The sequence below is a fragment of the Thermobia domestica genome, chromosome 11, assembly GCF_964235325.1.
Source record: "Thermobia domestica chromosome 11, izTheDome1.hap1.1, whole genome shotgun sequence".
Lineage (NCBI taxonomy): Eukaryota > Metazoa > Arthropoda > Insecta > Zygentoma > Lepismatidae > Thermobia > Thermobia domestica.
In genome coordinates this window covers 86,991,217-87,012,307 of record NC_137464.1, presented here as the reverse complement: position 1 = coordinate 87,012,307, position 21,091 = coordinate 86,991,217, and the positions used below count along the sequence as shown (strand labels likewise).

Genomic DNA, 21,091 nt, shown 5'->3' with positions numbered 1-21,091 from the left:
CGGTGGGAGCTTATATGGTTTGGATTGCCCGTTAAGCTGTATGTCCTCGTCTCATATAGTCTCGATGCTGAAATTTACGCTGAACCCAAATTCAACCAATCAAATAAATTGTACAAATCTGCATCTCTTAACAGTATGATATCCTTTTTCATACATTAAAAAAATCCATTTAGGACACGAATTGACAACCCTTTAGATTGGAGTGCTTTTTCAGTTCACAGTAGCCTGTTCCTGAAATCAGTATACCACGATTGATTGAAACTGCTATAGCCTATAGTCAAAACGGTGTTAGCAGAGGAAGGGTAACGTGCTAAAACGAAATTAATCTTAAGCATTAATTTTGGTACTGGTTAGATAGGAAATAAAAACGGAACGTGTTCCATTTTGTCTCTGAATACTATGTTCCATCGTTGGTTGCGCTCTTAATTGTGCGAGAAACCAATTCTTCTAATTATCATCATCATTATTATTATTATTATTATTATTATTATTATTATTATTATTATTATTATTATTATTAATAATAATAATAATAATAATAATAATAATAATAATAATAATAATAATAATAATAATAATAATAATAATAATAATAATAAATAATAATAACAATAATAATAAATAAGTTTCGAACTAACTGATAAAAACATTTTAAAAGTGTCCAGGACTATCAGTCTTTTATTTACTGAAGATACGGAAGAAATCGTCTTACGGGAAAAATAAAAACGTATTGTGTAAAACATACCAGAGAAACCTAAAATTTACGAGAAAAACTTAAAATCTGGAACCCTAATGGATGAAAATAATCTTTCCATACGATTTTCCACACTTATACTTAACAAGTGGCTATTCTTGGAGGAAGTAATATCAGAAAAAAATTAAAATTTTAACGCTAATAGCTAAAGGTAGAAATATTGTCTAATGTATATAGTTACCCGTAGTTCGAAAATCTAAAATAAAAAAGTAAATAAATAAATAAATAAAAAGTAAGTAAATAAATATGTAAATTAAAATAAAGTATTTCATTTTTTAGAAATGTTTTATTTCAAATTCACATTAACATAAGCAGTAAAAATAATACTACCATCATAAAATACAAAACTTATTCTTAACTAGTTGCTTCTTAAGTTTTAATTCTTCTTTACTTTCTTTTGCTTTGATTTCTGGGAGTCATTTGATTTCTGTGAGTCTTTTGATTTCTGGGAGTCATTTGATTTCTGGGAGTCATGTGATTTCTGTTTGTCTTTTGATTTATGGGAGTCATTTGATTTCTGTGAGTCTTTTGATTTATGGGAGTCATTTGATTTCTGTGAGTCTTTTGATTTGTGGGAGTCATTTGATCTCTGGGAGTCATTTGATCTCTGGGAGCCTTTTGATTTCTGTAAGTCTTTTGATTTCTGGGAGTCTTTTGATTTCTGGGAGTCTTTCGATTTCTGGGAGTCTTTTGATTTCTTACCATATGTTAATTTATATACTCCTCTTAAAGCTAGGAACAATAGTAACACTAAAAGTACTACAACAAATACTATTACAGCAATAACATCTAGTAAAAAGTACTGAAACCAATAAAGTTCCAGCGCTGCAGTTCGAAGATGCGGAGCACCCTTGTGTCTTATCACGTACTCCACCCAGAAAACACCACGTTCCAAAGGATCTTCAGGTTGATCTCTAAGACGAGCTGATAGCATTTTTATATTTTCTTTATACCTGAAAATATAAACGATTTCAGATAGTAAATAGTGTAAAATTAATATATTCAGTGCTAATGGAGTTAATATATGAAAACGAGTATGTTTACAATAATTTCAACTAATTGTATTCACATGATACAAAGTTACTATAAATGATTCATTGAGTCTTAAAATACAGTAGCTACAAAGATGTGCACTGGTTTTGTGGTAATTATGTAACAGAATCATTTTCATATCCACGCATGCAAATTTTCTTGTCATTGTCCAGAGAACACACAAGCTCAACTTGTAAGATAACGACTTTCTAGCACAAATGAATTTCTGTGAAAGTGTTGAAATTGTTTACCTGTTGTTACAATACAGTATGCATTGCAAAGACAGAACCATCAGGCGAGCATAATATTTTGCGATGGTATCGACACTTCAAGGTTATAGATTGCTTAGATACGAATCTCTCACAAATTAATCGTCTTCTGTGGTATCTTAAAGAACATTGTATGTTTTTCTTAATTAAACCGTACACAGTGACTTTTACTTTATACATTAAAATGGCGATATCATATTCCTAGAGTTGAAAGATGATTCGAGAGATTCATATTCCAACATGACAAAGCTTCTTTATCTTTTCGACATGCTGAGGCACTTTGCTACTAGACGAGGAAGTGGTTGAGAGTGGGTGATGGGCTAATGATAATTTGGCATTGTTCAGATGTCTCCAAAGTTCACTCGACCTTACGCTTTCCCCTTTCTTCGGATTGTCACATTTTCACTTGTATCTAATATCGTCATCAGCATTACACGAGCTTATGAACCACACCAGCGTTATTTCGAAGTAGTAGCGTTATTTTAAATTTTGCCAGTGAGGGTGCAACATTATCCATCAATTCAAGACTTTCAAGTTTTTTTTTTTTTTTTTTTTTTTTTTGCTAGTATGTAATTTATTAAAACCATGTTTTTCTGAAACGCACTGAGGGGAACAATTGTCCTCTACCGTCCTCAAATGACGCCACTGTTTCGAAAACGATCAACAGAAATATGATACAATGTGGGTGGATCGATTTAACTTAACGTCTGTCTGTGTATGTGAAATGTAAAGAAAGGAGGATACAGCAAACTGCTATGGGTAAAACATGGCCAATGTCCTTAAGCAGCATTCCGTATTTGTAACATTTAGTGAAATGCGCTTTCCGAACCCCATGAACCATTTATCATATATGTATGTAATATGAGAGATAATGTTATCTTGGTTACGACTTGAAATAATTGGGGGTTGGGGTGGGGATAAGGAATAATTATTATAGGAATAATCTGGTAAATCTCATTGTTCGTAGAGATTAATATACATGGAGTGTTAAAGAAATCAAAGTATAATGTTTCAGCTCTGAAACAGAGCTTTCCTCAAATTGCTCTCCCTCTCTGAAACTCTTAGAGATGATCCTCATATTATACACAATCTCGAGATTCTATCTCTTATTTGTAGGTCTGTATAAGAAATTAAAACCTAGCACATCGCATTTTTAAACTGCCTATAACATTATATGTATTTTTAAGTCTTGATTAAGTAAAGTTCACATAAAAAATATAAGCAAGACAAGATAATGTAACCGTAAAAGAAACCTGACTCATCATATAGCTCTGTAAATAAAGGAATACCCATTTGTGACCAAGCGGCTAATGCACGTATACTGTCTTTTGCCTAATCCTAGATTGACGGCTCGCACGCTTTTGCATCGACTTCTATTAACTCAGAACCACAAGTACATCAATCAACAATACTTGCTTGAACATCGTGCTGGCGGGAGCCGAATGGTAGATCGTCATGTTTTCCGATCAGTCTCTCTTCAACTATTCTAAAGTGACGACCTCATACGTGTTAAATGCTATCGCTATAATCACAACCTATCAGCCTGTATTGTCTATTGCCATAGCAATTGACAACAGACATTATGGTGTGAGCCATTGTTGTGTACAACATGCAATCTCGGACGTTAAGCGTTAATGGCAACCTCACCACTACATCAGGGAAATTCTACAACCGAGGTTATATACTTTTTTCAGACAATATTACACACAAAATTTCCGCAAGACAGTGTCCGGCCACGTGTATGCTGGAAGTTCAAGCATTTTTTAAAAAAAGAAACAACAGACACCATTGCTCCTCTGGCCTGAATGCTTGCAGGATATGTTTCCCATCGACCATATGTGAGATATGGTTGGCTTTCATATTGTTCGTCACGATCCTCTAGCAAACAACGCGTCTCTGTCATGTACTCGCATACAAACAGCGTGGCAGGCAATTCCACATTAACACCTTCAATGCCTGTTTGATTCGATTCGATTCCCCAATATACAGACTCTGATAGTAACAAATAAAAGCTTCACGGCGTTTTCATTTAGAAATATTAAGGTTAGAGGATGGCGTAGAGTTCTGAAATTGCAAACATTTCTTATAGTCATGTAACGAATCTAGTGTTGTATTCATTTCACTCACAATATCTTTCTTGGTATTGCAATTTTCATAAACAGCACCGTTTATATATAGTAATTAATCAATTTTCACATATTTTCATTCAACAAGATAGGAAATGATGCAACATTTTTCACTTCCATACGATTTGATTGAACTTTTTTAAAGTTTAACGTCCCACGATTATGCATCATAGCTAAGAGAGATGGTAATGATAAGACGGATGATAGTGGTGTAAAGTCAAAAGTAGGAAGAAACAGGATAACCCAAAGAAAATGCATGCATACGGTGTTTGTCGACCACAAAATCCACTTAGCCTAGCTGATATCGAACTAGAGACTTCACTGAGCCACCATGACCTCATTAGATTGCGCTAGTGTCAGATTACAGGTAGGTAATCTGATCCTGTTACGGGCGAAAGTAGCTTGGGCAGTCTCGTGTGAAAAACACTCTCTTTATATTTTAACTTCCATTGAAATATGTTCTAATTCTAGATTAGAATTCTTCTGTGATTCGTTTCTTTCCTTCACTTGTGCAAGTTGTCATAAATTTGCAACTTATCTTGTAAACGTTTCGATATACTAAATCAAATATGTGAAGATTACGCTAAGTTTCTGAATGATTGGAAGTCAAATTATTATGAATAAGAGAATATAGTGCTTTAGTAAACATCAAGTTACTGTGTATAACGATAAAAGTGTCGATACATTGGAACAATTTGAACAATAATTTCTCAATTTTCGTTTACTCGTACTTACAAAAAAAAAAAAAAAAAAAAAAAAAAAAAAGGCCAACCCCTGAGTAAAGATACCCTCTCTTTCAAAACTCTGCGCTTTATTTACCATCATGGGAAGGTTTGAGCGAATGGAAAAGTATGAGCTGCTAATCCAATGATTCTACAATCTTATATGATTCGACAACAGATATATTTACTTACTTAGGATTATTCAAGACTTCTGTAACAGCTTCCAGGAGATCGTCTTTAGTTACGGTCATAAGATCCAACGTTATTGCAATTTCACGTTGAGCTGCACGTTCCATATTTGTTTCTTGATCTCCAAAGACAGGGAGCGCGACTAATGGAACAGCCCGATAGATAGCCTCTGTTGTGCTCTGCTGGCCGCCGTGGGTTATAAAAAGACGAAGGTTAGGATGAGCTGGAAATACAGTCAATTAAAGAATTAAACACTTTAAAACATTATAGAAGAGTGATTTATGCTTAGAGCAGCGAAAGAGAGAAACGGATAGAACGTTGAAGGAAAGTAAATGGGCAGGATAGTAAACTAGCGAAGGGTTGATTATTTACCAATAGTTATGAATCTACGAATGGTGTATTCTCTAAACTATTATCAACGTTTTTGTTTACTTGTCATAATAATAATAATAATAATTATTATTATTATTATTATTTTGAAGGCATAGTTTATATTTCAATGGCTGTATTCGATAATTATTCAGTTGTTGGCTCTCGCTAGCACCTACTAATAGGTATTCTTGTTCATTCCTTTTCATGTTATCATTTATTTGCTGATTTTATTTATTTAAAGAACTATGCAGCTAGTAAATTTTTGTGTATAGCACCCATTCAAAAATCGTGATATTCGAAAATCCCGAACTTCTGAGATCCATAGATTATCAGATTTTTGAATGCCAACCTGTATTACAATTATTATTTTAATCTCAGCCATTAGAAAGCCACGAATTCAGATTGAAACTGAAGTTATTCATTCAGATTTACTTGGATTTTATCTGGTGGCAACAGTGAAACCAGATTACATCATAAACACACAAAAGGTTATGTAAAAGTTCTGCACTTTGTGCTTGAAAGAACTTATATAAACGAACATAGACTTGTTCAGTAGAAATATAGTCATTTTAATATATTTTTAAAGATAATAAGTATACTAATCGTAAATTATCAATAAGATCCTCATGTTAAAAAAGCACTTTAGATTGACTAGAAAAAATATAGACATATATATAAAAAATAACTTACCAAGAATATCAGTTTGAGGAAACCATTTCCCAATCAGTACATTTTCGGGTTTATTCGGTAAATCATCGGATTCAAATTTCCATATTACTCTTTGCTTCAGCTGAGAGAAAACTTCAAGAAATATTTGTCGCTTTTCTGGAGGCATATGGCTTCCTTGAAGAGCAGAACCCATGCTAAAATATATTACTCCATCTTTTGCTTCATCCATGAACTTCTGCAGATCCTAAAGAGATTTGTCAATGTATCATTCCCAACCAAAAATGCCATACAATCGGTGGAAATTAAATGGTTATTAATATATGATTAAAATATTTCTAATAACATAGTATGTTCAATATAGAAAAAAAATAGTTTCGACTACAGATACATATTATATTATCTATTTCTAAACAAAAGTTATGATGTGACTTAGTATTGTCGTTTCCAAGATCAGAAAGTATAGAAACACCTTCCATAACACTGTTTTCCTGTAACGGAACTTTTATTGTTACACGTATTTTCGAGTCGGCAATAGATTTACAATTCGAATTCTTCAAATAACTAACTATAAACAGTAAATGACACGTCAAGTCAGGTCATATATTGGCTTAGAATATGACAATGTTAACTATAATTGAAAAATGAGAGCATTGCGTCTCTGTGGTAATCACCTACATTTTCTACATTCATGTATAGAAGTACTGGTGAGAGGAGTCCCTAGTTTGTCTCAGGTAATGTGAGTTTATGGTAGGAAACACGTTTTTTTTATTTCTTTCATACCCCATCCATTCTTGTCGCAAACATTCATTTGTCTTGTTTAGCTTACACAACACCTTTAGTTTACACAACATTTTCGTGGGGTCGCGGTGGCTCAGTGATAGAGCGTTCACCTCTGGTGCTTAGGGTCTCGGGTTCGATCCCAGCCCCCGCAAGTGAACTTTGTGGCGGACAAATACCGTGTGCGTGAGTTTTCTCGGGGTTCTCCCGTTTCCTCCCACTTTCTTCATTCCACCATTTCATTCATTACTCATCATCACCGTCTCCTTTAGCCTAACCGGCATAAGCGTGGGACGTAAAACTCAAAGATTTCATTTCATTTTTGCAATATTTTCGTGGGAAAACAAATATATTACATATTTTATTTACAGTTAAAAACATTATATTTTATGAACTTACATATTTAAAAGGATTTTCTGTCCAAATTTGGCCCTTAATTGCTAATTATACGCAGTGTATTATGGTATATTCAACGAATTTATATAAAAATTTGATATGCGTAACTAACGAATCAGAAGCCTGTAAAACATATTTCATACACTAATAAAACATACCACATTCTATCACCATGCCAAGTTTGATCTAATGAGTTGGGTGTATGTTTTTTTTTTTCGAATACATGACCCAAAATTTAACAGCAAAAATCTCAGGAACCGAAAGTGTGTACAACATAATAATTCATAAGCTTAAATAGTAGATGAAGATCTAACACCATCCCTTGTGAGAAGAAGTCAATCATTGCTGTTTTACCCTCCTGCTGGTTGATGAAGCATCGTAACTTCAGAAAGTACGCTATGGATCGAAACACGGAGTAATCCGAAGGAGCAAGGTCAGAACTGTATGCTGGGTTTAGCATCAGTTTGATGTAATCAAGATCCTGCATTTTTGTTGCGTTTTCGATCTGAGTGTGGTTTTGCGTTAGTATGTTGCAGCAGGTTTAATCTCGAAACGGACCTGTTTAACAATCGGTTCTGGAAGTTGGTCCTATCTCATCTATTGTTTTTGCATATTCGGATTTCCGAAAACTTCCACTCCCGTCATATGTGACATTCCGTTTCAGGAAACGCTCATCCTTCGAATTTTGCAGCACTTATGGGCATACAACCTCTTTCTTCTGGGCGTGAGCTGGGGTCAACAAATGGGGCATAATATGGGAGCTCCTTATGATTTTTCCGAGTTCGTAAAAGTGACGCACTACAGTGAACAGTGACATGCCAAGTTGTTTTGATACTCGTCGTGTGCTGTTGATAGATTTTCCTCACTGCTGTGTGGTATGACCTTAGAATCTGTTACCATGGGGTGTTCGGACTATGACTGAATTTTGACATTTTTTTTTTTTTAACCTGCACGAAATTTCTGAAATTAACGAGTTGCTGTACTGTGGTTCACAGCACCTTCCACTTTTGCATGAGAAATGTTTTGGTTTTCTGCGAAGAGTTATGTCCCACGTTAGATCCAATAGAGAATAGTTCACATATCAGATTTCGTTGAAAATTCGTCTTCATTGCTACTAAAAATCGACTGAAGATACTGATTTAGTTGCGGTTTCCGTGGTAAATAGTCCACTAGCCACACTACTTATTGGACCACTTTGACGTTGTACTTACGGTTGATCACGGTGCATACACGCACTTGCTGTTTGGGTTGGGGAAATATTATAAGACTTAATATGATCCTTGTATCATAATTCCTAATACTAATCTTAGAGAACGATTGTTAATATCCCATTCGTTTGTTAATAAGTATCAGGGAAATGAAAACGATAAAAATTAATGAGATATGAATATTTTCATAGGGATTTTTAATCCTAGAAGTAGTTGGCATCTTTGACCTATTTCTCTACTGCAACATTGGAACTCCATTGAGCAAGAAACGGTAATATAATATGGATAAACAGTTTCTTGATCTGAATTTGAGCCTATCAAAAAACAATCTGTCTCCATTTTTATTCTTCTATTGAAACCAGAAGTGGCAATTCTATGATTTCCAATTTCAATATTGGATTCCAATAGTTTGGACGTTCACAATCTGAAATAAAATTCATTTGTATTGTCAATATGTCCTCACTACCAAAGAACAATCCTTGTAGTCAATTATTACATTATAAGTTTAAACTAAGAATTGTGGAAGAATGGAGAGATTCTTAAATACTTCGGTTAGTTTAGTAATGTGCAGAGAAGTACATATAATTATTTGATTTCTACAACATAATGAAGAAAGAGAATAGTAAAAAAATGGTTAGTGTGTTTAAGTTCACCTTTATGTTGTGGACCAATTAAGAAATATTTATTTATACGTACTCTTCTACAAATCATAACATTTTGATGCTCACTATAGTGTTTTAATTGAAATAATAATTACTTAGAAAACTTTTTAATGAATATTTCTTACCTTTGGTAAAGCTTTTGGTGGTTTCAGATGCATCCCTCCTACCTCAATGACATTAGGAATATATGGCCTTGGGTACGTAAGACTGTGGTGTGTACCAAGTAGAACCAGGCTAGTGTTCTTCTCAATATCCGCTAAAGGAGGTAAATCTTCTCCGAAATATTGTCGAGCGATTGTGTCCCTAGTAGGCATGTAATAAAGGGATCTCCCTAGATTAAGTCCCAAACTTAAAAGTGTATTTATGGTTCTCTCAAAGAAAGACATTTTATCAGAAAATGGTAGAAAAGCATTTGGAGTATAAGCGTATAGATCGGGATTTCCAATTACGTTGTTTATCCATGGTAATGATGCAGTTGGGCTAATGAGCACCATTGGAGCTTTGTGTTTATAAGCAAAACCGTAGAAACATTCGTTGAAAAACAGTGAAACTATTACCAGATCAAAAGCTGGTTCTGGATTCATTAGCTTTTGCACTTCAGGATTCTCAAGTCCAAGTTTGCACACTGCATCCGACATTCCTATCAACATGCTTATTATTCCACTCATGCTTTTCTTCTTTGTCTCGAAAGGATTCGTGAATGATGAACCGGAAACTTTAAAAAATTCCTCATCCATTTTGATTTCGATTTCCTTGTAGTTCTTAATACTTTTGTTCTGAGGAAATGGAGTTACGACCACTAATTCATGTCCACGTTCCGCCAAAGCTGTGGTCAAAGATGTAAACACAATATTATGACTCTTACCAGACAGTGGAAAGAGCGCAAGTATTCTGGCACCACTCACACATTGAGCTTGAAAGACGTTGGTCAAGATGGTGAACAGTATTACTGCTTGAAGTAGTTTCATTTCTGGAAATATATAAAAGAAATCAATAAAAGTTTAAAGGAAATATGTAATAAAAATCTTAAATGTTTTTTTTTTCAGTACTTTTACAACTAAACTTACTCTTACAAATCCATGAAGGAGAAAATAGTATGTAAGTGAGAGCCAAATTCTCTAGAATATAAAATTCCATGACAGAAGTCTACTGGGCAAAAGAGGCTTTGCTTTGGAGTTTTTGTGTAACTATGGTAACGTGCACCTGCACATTGCTTGATTGGGAAAGAAAAGATTGGAGCTTCTGAAGGACACAGCATTTTTTTACATACATGTATCCTTTCAATCATTTGATGGAAGTTGAATACCTCTCGGAGGTTATACGAGATGACATCTGTTGCTTTGAAGTGGATTCCGAATCATTATTTGGGTTTTGTTTGAAGAGAGAAAAGAAGAAAACGTAAAATCGAAGACACATTTAGACAAAATTATGTGCAAGCAGTTGCACTAGTTTTTAAATAACGAACACTAATCCGTTTCTCTGCACCTTTATTTCAGATCCTCTGGATATCAAATCTCTTTCACCTCGTGGATCAATGGTTTCCTTGTGGTGACTTAATTTTACACGACATCCATTCACTGTTCCGTCTTTTTCGATAAAAAATAACTGTTAACGCTACACCACTTTCGTGTTCTTACTGCATTAACAACAGAGACACCTACTGCTGTAATTGAATGTTACTCGTGAGCTTTCTCGTTTGTAAGCGGTTCGCATACGCTACTTTCGTGTAGCAGACCAGGGTTCGACACCTTGATGGAGCTCATTGCTTCGGAACCCACTTCAAACTGTAGGTCCACGTCGCACATAGCCTCGCTGCCGAAAGGGATGCCAAACCAAAAATCAAATCAAATCAATGTTCCTCGCACAAAATTGTAGAAATGAACATCTCGATCATGAATAATTAGTCTGTTGAATATAAAGAAGAAAATTTAGTATTATTTCATTGCAAGTTCTTCATTCATTTAACATTCTGAATTTATAACAAGCAATTTCGCGACATTTTTGATGGCACCTTGTAACAGCCCAAGACGTCATGATACGTGTATTGGAAAACTCTGTCGTAGATTCTGTTTGTCTTGGACTTAAGTTCTCGATGTTTGAACTATAATACTCTTACCGATAGTGACTTATATACATTACGATTTGTATTTCTATTATATTTTATCTATCTACAGAAGTAGATCTAGTTCATGGCAAACATTGAATAGAAATTCAGAAGTTCTATCTTGTTTATCAATAAAAGCTAACATAAACCCAATAACACGACTTTCTACAGTTAGAATGGAGTTGAAACTAAAATGATTTTTATGTCATAGGTAAATGAATACAACCCATATTTTACAATCTGAAATTAATATCAGTTTGCATGTTACGAATACTTCAAGTCCATACATTTTACACAAAATAAATACGAGATGAGTTCTTAATTTAGGATAAACAATATTCTTGCAACAAATGAAAATAATCTCAAAACTTCTGCACGAATTAGAAATTATGTGGGAGACAAAGTATGTGAATAATACTTTTAAGCAAGACTATTTTATTCAAAACTGCACTAAAAGCCTTTTTTTAAAGTTCCAATTAAATTTCTTCTTTAAATAGTGTAAATGTATGTATGATTATATATTTGCTTTCTCTATAGGATTTCTGTTAAAATTTGGAACGAGAGTATTAGCCAATTTAATTTAATAACAGAAGTAGTTAGACAATTTAAGCGGTTTAAAAAATAAGGCTGTTTTATTATTCAAACTTAACAGAGTTTAGTAATGAATATTTTAGAGGTGATAACGCTATAATTGAATAATCATTTTAAGCTATTGATTTGAAGAACTTTATCATTTTTAAATTATGGAATTCTTTTAATAACGATAAGGAAGAATTATAATTTTATAACTAACACGATTGAGGGTCTGCGGCGGTGGCTTACTGGTAAGGAGCGCTCATCTCTAGCACGTAAGGTTGCTGATTCCACCCCAGCTCCCGCCAAATGAACTTTGTGATGGACAAAGTAGGTGCGCTTATGGTTTCTCTGGGTTCTTCCGTTTTGTCCCACTTTCGTCATTCTGCCATTATAATTTATCTCATTATCATCGTCTTTCTTAGTCTTAGTACAGAAAGACAAAAAAAAAAAAAAAAAAAATCGGTTATGGTTCCGGTCAGTCGTTCTTTCAGAAAAAAATGTTCCGGGAGGGCACACTTAGTATTCCGGGGTGCACTGCTGATACTTTTCTATTTATTATTATATTAAAGACGTATTATTATGGTCTCCTCCGGGGGAGCAGTGCCCCCCCCCCAAAAAAAAGTCTGGAAGAAACACTGGTTCCGTTTCATTCGATTTGAGTACATGAAGTGTCACGTAAATAAAGAGGACGTAAATAATCGCTGGAATGAAGGAAGCTACTCAACGAAGTAAAAACCATTAAAAGTTCAGAATATGCATATTTTCCAGAAAACAGATTCATTTTGGAATAATTTAGATGAAAAACAACAGTGACCCAAACCTAACTTAAGCATAACTTTAGAATTGAACGATAATGTTTCAATAGTTACATTATTCCCTACATTATATGGCTATACTGTAATTCAATTAGTAACTACTACCATACTTTGTCAAGCATACATACTAGTAACTTTGTCCAGCAATTATAGAAATGTAATTTTGTTTGCTAAGTTGAATTCAATAAGAGATATAGCTTAAATACTAGACGATAAACTGCAAATTCATGATTTCGTGCTAATACTACTGCTGCTACTACTACTACCACTACTACCCTACTACCACTACCAGTACTACTACTACTACTACTACTACTAATAATAATAATAATAATAATAATAATAGTAAATAATAATAATACTTTGATGAATGTATAATATACGAAGTTGTGGACAAAATATTTTCATCTGTAATAAACGGGAGTCGGCAGCTTAACGTTTCTCCATTGTATGCGTGCATTCTATAGTGTTTGTCAGCTCCGGCTGTTACATTAAGAAGTTAAATTAGTCATATGGTCATACACAACATTGTCTAATTAATTGTAGTCTTTCTAGCAATCACTATCTTTTACTTGTAGAAATTATTGATATGAATATATCAGAATTTCTGCTGTGTACTGCAGCAAGGAAACATTCCTCGGAATTATGCTCAGCTTCTCCGATCACTCACTAAACTTCCATAAACTGACCAACTTCACATTTCCTTTTCTTGAACCCTTTCCATCCCAAAGAATGAATTTATGAAGAGAAAGAAAACATTTTATGAAACATATGTTTATTATGATACTAAAAGAAAGAATATTACAGTGAATACAGAAGAAAGAATAAAATTTTGCAGCAATAATTACAGTGTTGCCAAATGCCGAGGGCAACAACTGCTATTACATTTTTACTATACTAAGGTAAACAGATTGGTAATATTTGATTATACTAATAGAAAAGCAGTAATATGGGTATACTGGGGCAACATTTACAGGAACCAAATGTTGTGGTTCATCTTGCAACGACTAGGCTATATCTAGCATTGCACTTTCTTATGGTGGTACTGATCAAAGCAGTTCTTATGGTGGTTTTTGTTATACAGTGTCCAATATTGCAGGTATTGCACGCTGTTCGCGTTTGGGGAGGCTCCTGTGCAGTGTTAGAGTGTGCACCAGGACCTAAAATTGAGTGGAGTACTCCACACTTTGTGGAACTGTAGGGAAGGAGTGTGGAACTATAATTCTTAATATGTGGAGTAGTATTAATGTGAGTACCTTACTTTTCTCGGATTATGCATTTAAACGTGTTTAGTGAGTCAAACTATGTCTTACTGATTCAATACATGCATTATGCAATGGGTTACTCAATTCCATATAACTGCCAGTATATGACATTAAGCCAGAAGTTTGAGAGTGATGATTTTTTCTTTTGGACATAATAACAAATAAAAATAGAACTGTAGCACAATTAGAGAGTATGAAAGAGAAACCTCTGTTAGGCGGGTGGGAAGAAACTCTTTTAAACGAACGTGTGCAATAGAACGTCAACGGAGAAATACAGTACTCCTTACATGGTATTCAACTTCATCGTAACACACGTCGGAATAAATCCCATAACAAATATGTTAGTGAGAAAAGAGATTTTACTGCAGGACGCTACGAAGTCCTGGATTCCACAATTAACTTTGTTAGTCAGCGTTTGCTGTATGAAGACAGTATTGTTGCTTTGGAGCCTTTGCGTGATTTGCAAGAGGATGTAACTGATGATGCCCTAAGAGAATGTCACATGTTTTGATACAGATTGCAGTTCGCAATTCAATATAGAGAGGCATCATCGTGCAGTATGTTGAAAGGTCTGGATGCTAAAAGCCTTCTCATGAAAATCTGTGAAAATCACTCATTTCATGCTCTGTCAACAAGTCTAGCCCGAGGTGTTGCTTCCAAACCATCTTCTTCCAATGTTGAAAGACTTATAAGTGACTACAACATATTGAAAACAGATAACAAACTCTCTTTGGCTCCCACCACTGTGAAAAATTACCTTCACGTTAATATAAATATGGGTCCGTTGGAAGATTTTAGCCCGACCCCTGCTGTTGTGAAATGGCTGGCCAGAAAGGAAAGGCGTTTTGAAGTTGGTAGGAAGTCAAATGAACAGCCTTTATAACGCTGTATTTGCCTCGGCAGAAAACAGACTGAGACAGCGTGATGATCATGGAAAAATGACAGTGAAATTCCTATGTAAGAAAAAGCGACTTTTTTCTTCCAGTGTGACTTTTTCTTACCGGTTTGTTTCCTGTATTTTATGGTTTAATACCATACAATTAAATATGTATCCTAATGTGCCTTTAATTTTGTTCGCTCTGGATGCCAAAATTTTCCTACATAATAATAATAATAATAATAATAATAATAATAATAATAATATTTTTTTTTTGGGTCGCAGGTAAACGTGATGTACTGGACAGAACACTGATATGTCAAAACAAATGCTGACTAAACTAGTTTTTCTATACTATATAAAATTTTTACCAGTGTGGAGCTGTGATTTCGTTGAATTTTAGGCCCTGGTGTGCACTGTTCCTCTTACAGCACATGTGAGACTTTTGTAAATTTTGATTCAAGTGGAACATATATCTTCTGTTTACTGAGATGTTGCCTTTGGTCTCCTGTCCGGGAGTTTGGTGATGTTGGTGTTCCAATCATCCCAAAAATACAGCAAGTTGGAGCTGCTTGAAAGAGAATGGCTTCTCATAGTTCTTTATGAATCAGAAATGTATTATAACAGTCACATCAAAGAGGTGCAACAAAATTTTCCCCTCCCTCCACGCCTCTTGGATAAGTTAAAAGTGACATCAAATTCCATTACACTATCAGTGGCGTATTTAGGGGGGGCTTCCGGGCTTAAGCCCCCCCCCCGAAATCTTACTTACTATAGTAAAGTATATGAAATATCTTGCAGAATTTTTACATTTTCAGGCAAAGCCCTCCCCGAAAGTTAGCAAAGCCCCCCCCCCCCGAAAGAAAATCGTAAATACGCCATTGTACACTATATACGGTTTCCGTCACTGAGGAATATTAATTTCTAGGGTCTACAAAAAATACAAATAAATATTCCAAGAAAATGTATGAATTCTAATAAAATTGTAAAACCTTCGGGAAACTGTAACTGTTTAGTGTGCTGTAACATGTCATTGTCATTGTTGCCCAGTGATTTCAATCTGCAACCACATATATTTTCAAATAAATATAATATATTTAGGCTAGCGAATTCGAGACAAACACTTACAATATCAATAGTATAGAATAAAATATTCATATATTACCTTTCCTCCTGAAAAATTGGTCGCGAAAGGGTTAAAACAGTTGAATTTCTCCGATGACGCAAGAAAGCTGCTACAAACAACAAAACTCTGAACGTCAATTGGCTATACAGTTTCAACCGGAAAGAAAATCCTGGAAATAATTTAAACTCCTGTCCGTAGATGGCTTGCAAAGTTCATACTAAAATATGGTTTCCTTCTAAATTATGTGGGCTGCATGGAGAAAAAAGTTAAAGCTGTGGTTTCACACTGAAACCACTGGGCCGGAAAGGATTGAATTTTTTCATCAGTTTCAACAATTATACTATTACTTCTTTCCTTACTATTACCTTCAATATAAGAAATTAACACGTCCTTCACAAGCTGATTTCAGTCTACAACAGTAGACAATGGCCAAGAATATTTTACAATTCGTAAATGTGAAACGCCTTTCAAAATCTCGAATGTCAATATTAAAACCTCTTCAATACGCATGATGTTTTAAAGAAAACGAATTGTATCTTATATACTCATTTCAATTATAATTAAAGTTCCATTTTGCTGTGGTCAGAGGCGGATCCAATGGGGGGGGGCGATCGGGGCGATTTCCCCCCCCCCCAGAAGAGGAAACTTTTTAATTTTATATATAAATAAGATATATAGTTTATTTTTAACGCTCTTAAAAGTAGCTCTAAGTAGCAGTATTACAACCCACCGCCCCGCCAGAAGTCCGTTCTGGATCCGCCGCTGGCTGTGGTATGGGGTTTTACGACGAACTCATATCTTGCCATCAGCATTACAACAAACAATTTTAAAATTCACTTTCGTTTGGCTGAGCTTAAATGGATTACACTCTTGCATTTTTCACACACACCCACACCCACACCCACACACACACACACAAATACAAAATTAAAACAAAAAATAATAAAAAACGTGATTCGGATCTCCATTTCCACTAATAAATTTATTTTTACCTATATCAGGTACTATTGTCGTATGAGAAATTTCTGATACTTCAATGCTATATTATTTTTTATAGCCGCTACTAAAAGAGTTCTCTTGTGCAAAATTATGGCGCATACAACTATAAGTCAGTGGCGCGAATTTCTGTAGAGCTCTGTGTGGGGGGAAGGGGAGGTGGAGTGCTCGGGTATGTATGTTTTGTTGCCAAATATCCAAGCAAATATATACAGATCCTGGGGAGGAGACAAATGTACTTTGGATATTCGGCCCTCAGAATAGGTGCCCATGTAAACGAGTTATAAAAAACGCATATGGTAATTAACTGGAGCCGAAACTATTTGACACTAAAAAGAACCATGGAAGAACTATGAAATGAAAGAGTGGACCTACACTTCCTATAAATTGTGACGAAGTCAAATAATTAATGTAGTTAAAATGGTGAGCGAGAGTTACTTTGTATATGACATGATTTTGATAATGTGAAATGATATATATGTGTGAACGAAATTATATATGTGTGTTAATAATATATATGTATGCTGAATATAATTTTTCTTGCCCTATACCTATTTTAATGACGAATTTATCTGCCACTTCTTTAGTTTAACAACATTTAAGACCTTGCATTTTTATTATAATCATATCTTTGAATTAACTATGTAGAAATCTTGTATATTAATTTTAAATTTTAATTTCCTTTCATTTCCTATTTGGTTTGTTTATATACATTTTTATCTTCCTCTGTATTTAACTTCCCTTCTTATTTACTTCAATAATTTTCACTATATGCTTGAATGTATTTCTAGTTAAACAAATTATTTGAGCATTCGCTTTTCCAATGAATTTATATATATTAGGACATTTAAAACCATCGTGCATTTTCAAGAAGTTCAAAGCATTGACCAACTGAAAGTAAGAGTTAATGAAGAAATCGCTTAAAACCATTCCCGCTGTATTGTTTAACATAACTATCACTTTTCTTATTTATAGTGTGGTTTGTAACTTTTACTTGTGCTAAATTCGAACAATTCATTATTCAAATATTTGAATAGCAGTTTTTTTTTTCGAATATTCTTTAATCCAATAATTTTAAGGGTACTACTCTGGACCTTTATTCAAATCACCTTTAGACAAATGAAATAGTTTTATATAGAAGTTCGTAAATGCACCATAGGCTGCATGAGAATTTTTTTAATTTTAAACGACTTGTTAGTCAAGTCAGTAGCTCGAGCGTTGGTTGCATTAAAGTTTAGTGTCCATTTCAGTACCGAGGCTGTGGATCTACAGCTTAACATGGGATCCTAACCAATTGATATCTGCATGGAAATCGATTCTGGCGTACGTCCTTTGGCGTGGGAAACCGGGATTCGATTCTCGGTGGAAGTTCATGTGGTTTGGATGCTTTGTTAATCTATAGGTTCACGTCTTATATAAACTCGTTACTGAAAGGGACGCTAAAGTAAAATGAAATCAAAGATTCTGGGTCCCTAGCGCCGAAGGTGCATACACTAACCAGGTCAGCGCAAGATTTCATTTCGTTTAAGTTCTCAAGTTCTTATCAGTTTAGTTTATATATATAGAAAGGATATATGCCTATTTTTTTATATATATATATATAATTTCTTGTTCAAGAAAGGTTAAAATAGGAACCTGCCCTTACACCACTGCGTTAGATAATGTAGATATTATGTGAAAAGAATTTTCAAAACCCTCGACCACGTTGGCTACTGAACTGAGAACAAATATTCTATTTCGAATTCATTTATTAATAATATTAAGACACCACACTGACACATATGTTAAAAGCTGCACATGTAAGCAGATATCTATGTTCTTATATAAATCTGTTCTATGGATTAACTTTATTTAGATACCAGTTATCTAACTACTATAAATAGCAATGTGACTGTAAGCATATTATACAAGTAAAATGTAAACAGTAAAAGTACATACCGTATGACTCCACAAATACACCTGTGAAACAGAAAGTTACAGCAGAATGATGACGAAATTATCTGAAGTTGCATGAAATTCTATCACTGGAATTTTTAATTTTAGGTAAATAATGTTCCTTTTTCACTTTCCGAGATATTTCTTGTATGAAAAGAATGGACCGATGTGGATTTTCTTATTAGAAAAATCTGTGTAATCACCTTATGATGTAATACTTCATTTTATCTTATCTATCTTAAAAAAAAGAAAAAAATATCGTCAGTCATCGCAGGCTACGTCGAGGTGTACCAGTAACACATATCCGTCAAAATGTTATTATCTACATACGTATAGACACATGATCAGGGAACGAATATTTCCAAGTCAATCCTTAGTTTCTACCGGCAGCTTACTTTCTTATGTAATACAGTGTTAACACGGGAACGTTTTTTGTTAAGTGTTCGAGCAACGATAGGAGAGAAGATTATGGTAATTATGCAAAATGAAAATAATAAATTCGAGATTTCAACGAATTTACACGCTTTATTGTCCCTACATGTAACTTAATCTATTTTTAAATGACTCATAGCCTGTTCTTTCGCTCAGATGCATGTATACTTGTCTAAAGATAATATTCTTCAAGGTAGCATGTTGTTTGCCACGATTTTGCCACAGTATTTGCATTTCGATCTTATCAGACCTCATTATCGTGAAGATTCACACACACCTGGTTAAAAAGGAAGGGTTGCCAGGCACTTCTGTTTGTGATCTCCTGGAACAAGTATTAAGTGTTCTCGCCTTAGGGACGAGAGAGGTCTTATTAGATTCGCTCCTGAAAGACAACATTAAGCTCCCAACAAATGAATATAAAACATTATTAATACCACAATAACTTAGTAAATTCATGTAGCTGTATTTTCTCATTGATATAATTGATATATTATATATATAATTGATATAATTGGAGTTCTTAATATAACCCCCTGTTACATAATGTTCTCTTTTTTGTTATGCTACGCGACTACAGAACTGGATGTTATATATTTAAAAAATGAAATGAAATATTTCAGTTTTACGTCCCACGGTTATGTTGTGTAAGATATAAGGATATGATGAGAATGAATGAAAAAATGTATATTAAAGAAAGTGGGGGAAACAGAAAAATCCCGAGAAAACTCACGCACCCGGTGTTTGTCCGCTACAAAGCATTCTGAATTGTTATAGAAGCCTCCGAAAATTATGAACCAAATATGATGTGAAGTTATAATCATCACTCTACTGTATTTCATACTTCTGGGTACATAAATTCTACTCTATAGTATATTATGTCTATAGAAAACCTGCTGCGGGATATTAGAAACGGGTTAGAAGTAGCAGATGGGCTATATGGCATCAACTTCGAGGTTCATAAATAGAAAACGGATACGGTTTATCCACCACAACGGACACGGTAACCTCCAAATCGACCAACGAAACACAAGTAATATATTAGTTATGTTGTAAATCTCTACCAAAATCTTTGATTATGGAAGATCAGTATTCAATTAATAGAATAGTTATAATTATATGAATCGGATCTCATGTTAAACTGTACACGCACTTTTACGTATACTCGGGCCGCGGTGACTCGTGGTAGAGCGTTCACCTCTGGTGCATGGGGTCCCTGGTTTTATCCCAGCTCACGCCAAGTGAACTTTGTGGTGGACAAATACCGTGTGCGTGGGTTTCCTCGAGGTTCTCCCGTTTTCTCCCACTTTCTTCATTCCACCATTTTATTCATTTCTCATCATCACCGTCTTCTTTAGCATAACCGTGGGACGTAAAACTCAAAGATTTATCTTATGTAACCCCATTGCTGAAAAGAGACTTAAAAGGACAATGAAGTAACTACTCTTGAGAAACGTCACATACAGTTGAATGAGTAGTACATGATGCATTTCACCAACAGGAGTATGTTTCCTATTGATGTAACAGGTACTTACTAGGTACTATTGTGTGGAATGTTCTGACATAAAACATCGACAGAGAACTACATGAAGCTTTGTCATACATTTTTATAGATTTTTTCGGGTTTCGTACCATATTTATCAAATGCTTCTGTTGCCACCGAACATAATAGAGATGATTTGGGTAGTGTAACCAAATCATCAGAAAAAATGTATTTTTTCCAGCAATATGAAAGTCGTGAACATTAGGAGATGGTATATTTGACAAGACAGTAAAAAGTTGATAGATGGTT

The 21,091-nt window shown here is 34.4% G+C and overlaps 1 protein-coding gene across 1 annotated transcript; it reads right to left on the bottom strand.

The window, feature by feature from the left end:
- Positions 1–1,033: 1,033 nt before the first annotated feature.
- LOC145664259 (UDP-glycosyltransferase UGT5-like) lies at positions 1,034–20,926 on the bottom strand. The gene is made up of 5 exons (XM_081730765.1): positions 18,874–20,926; positions 9,302–10,146; positions 6,155–6,377; positions 5,096–5,315; positions 1,034–1,707 (listed from the first exon to the last, which is right to left on the bottom strand). Exons 2-5 carry the CDS (start codon positions 10,142–10,144, stop codon positions 1,131–1,133), a joined length of 1,863 nt encoding a protein of 620 aa, XP_081586891.1. The 5' UTR covers positions 10,145–10,146; positions 18,874–20,926; the 3' UTR covers positions 1,034–1,130.
- Between the last annotated feature and the right edge of the window lie 165 nt (positions 20,927–21,091).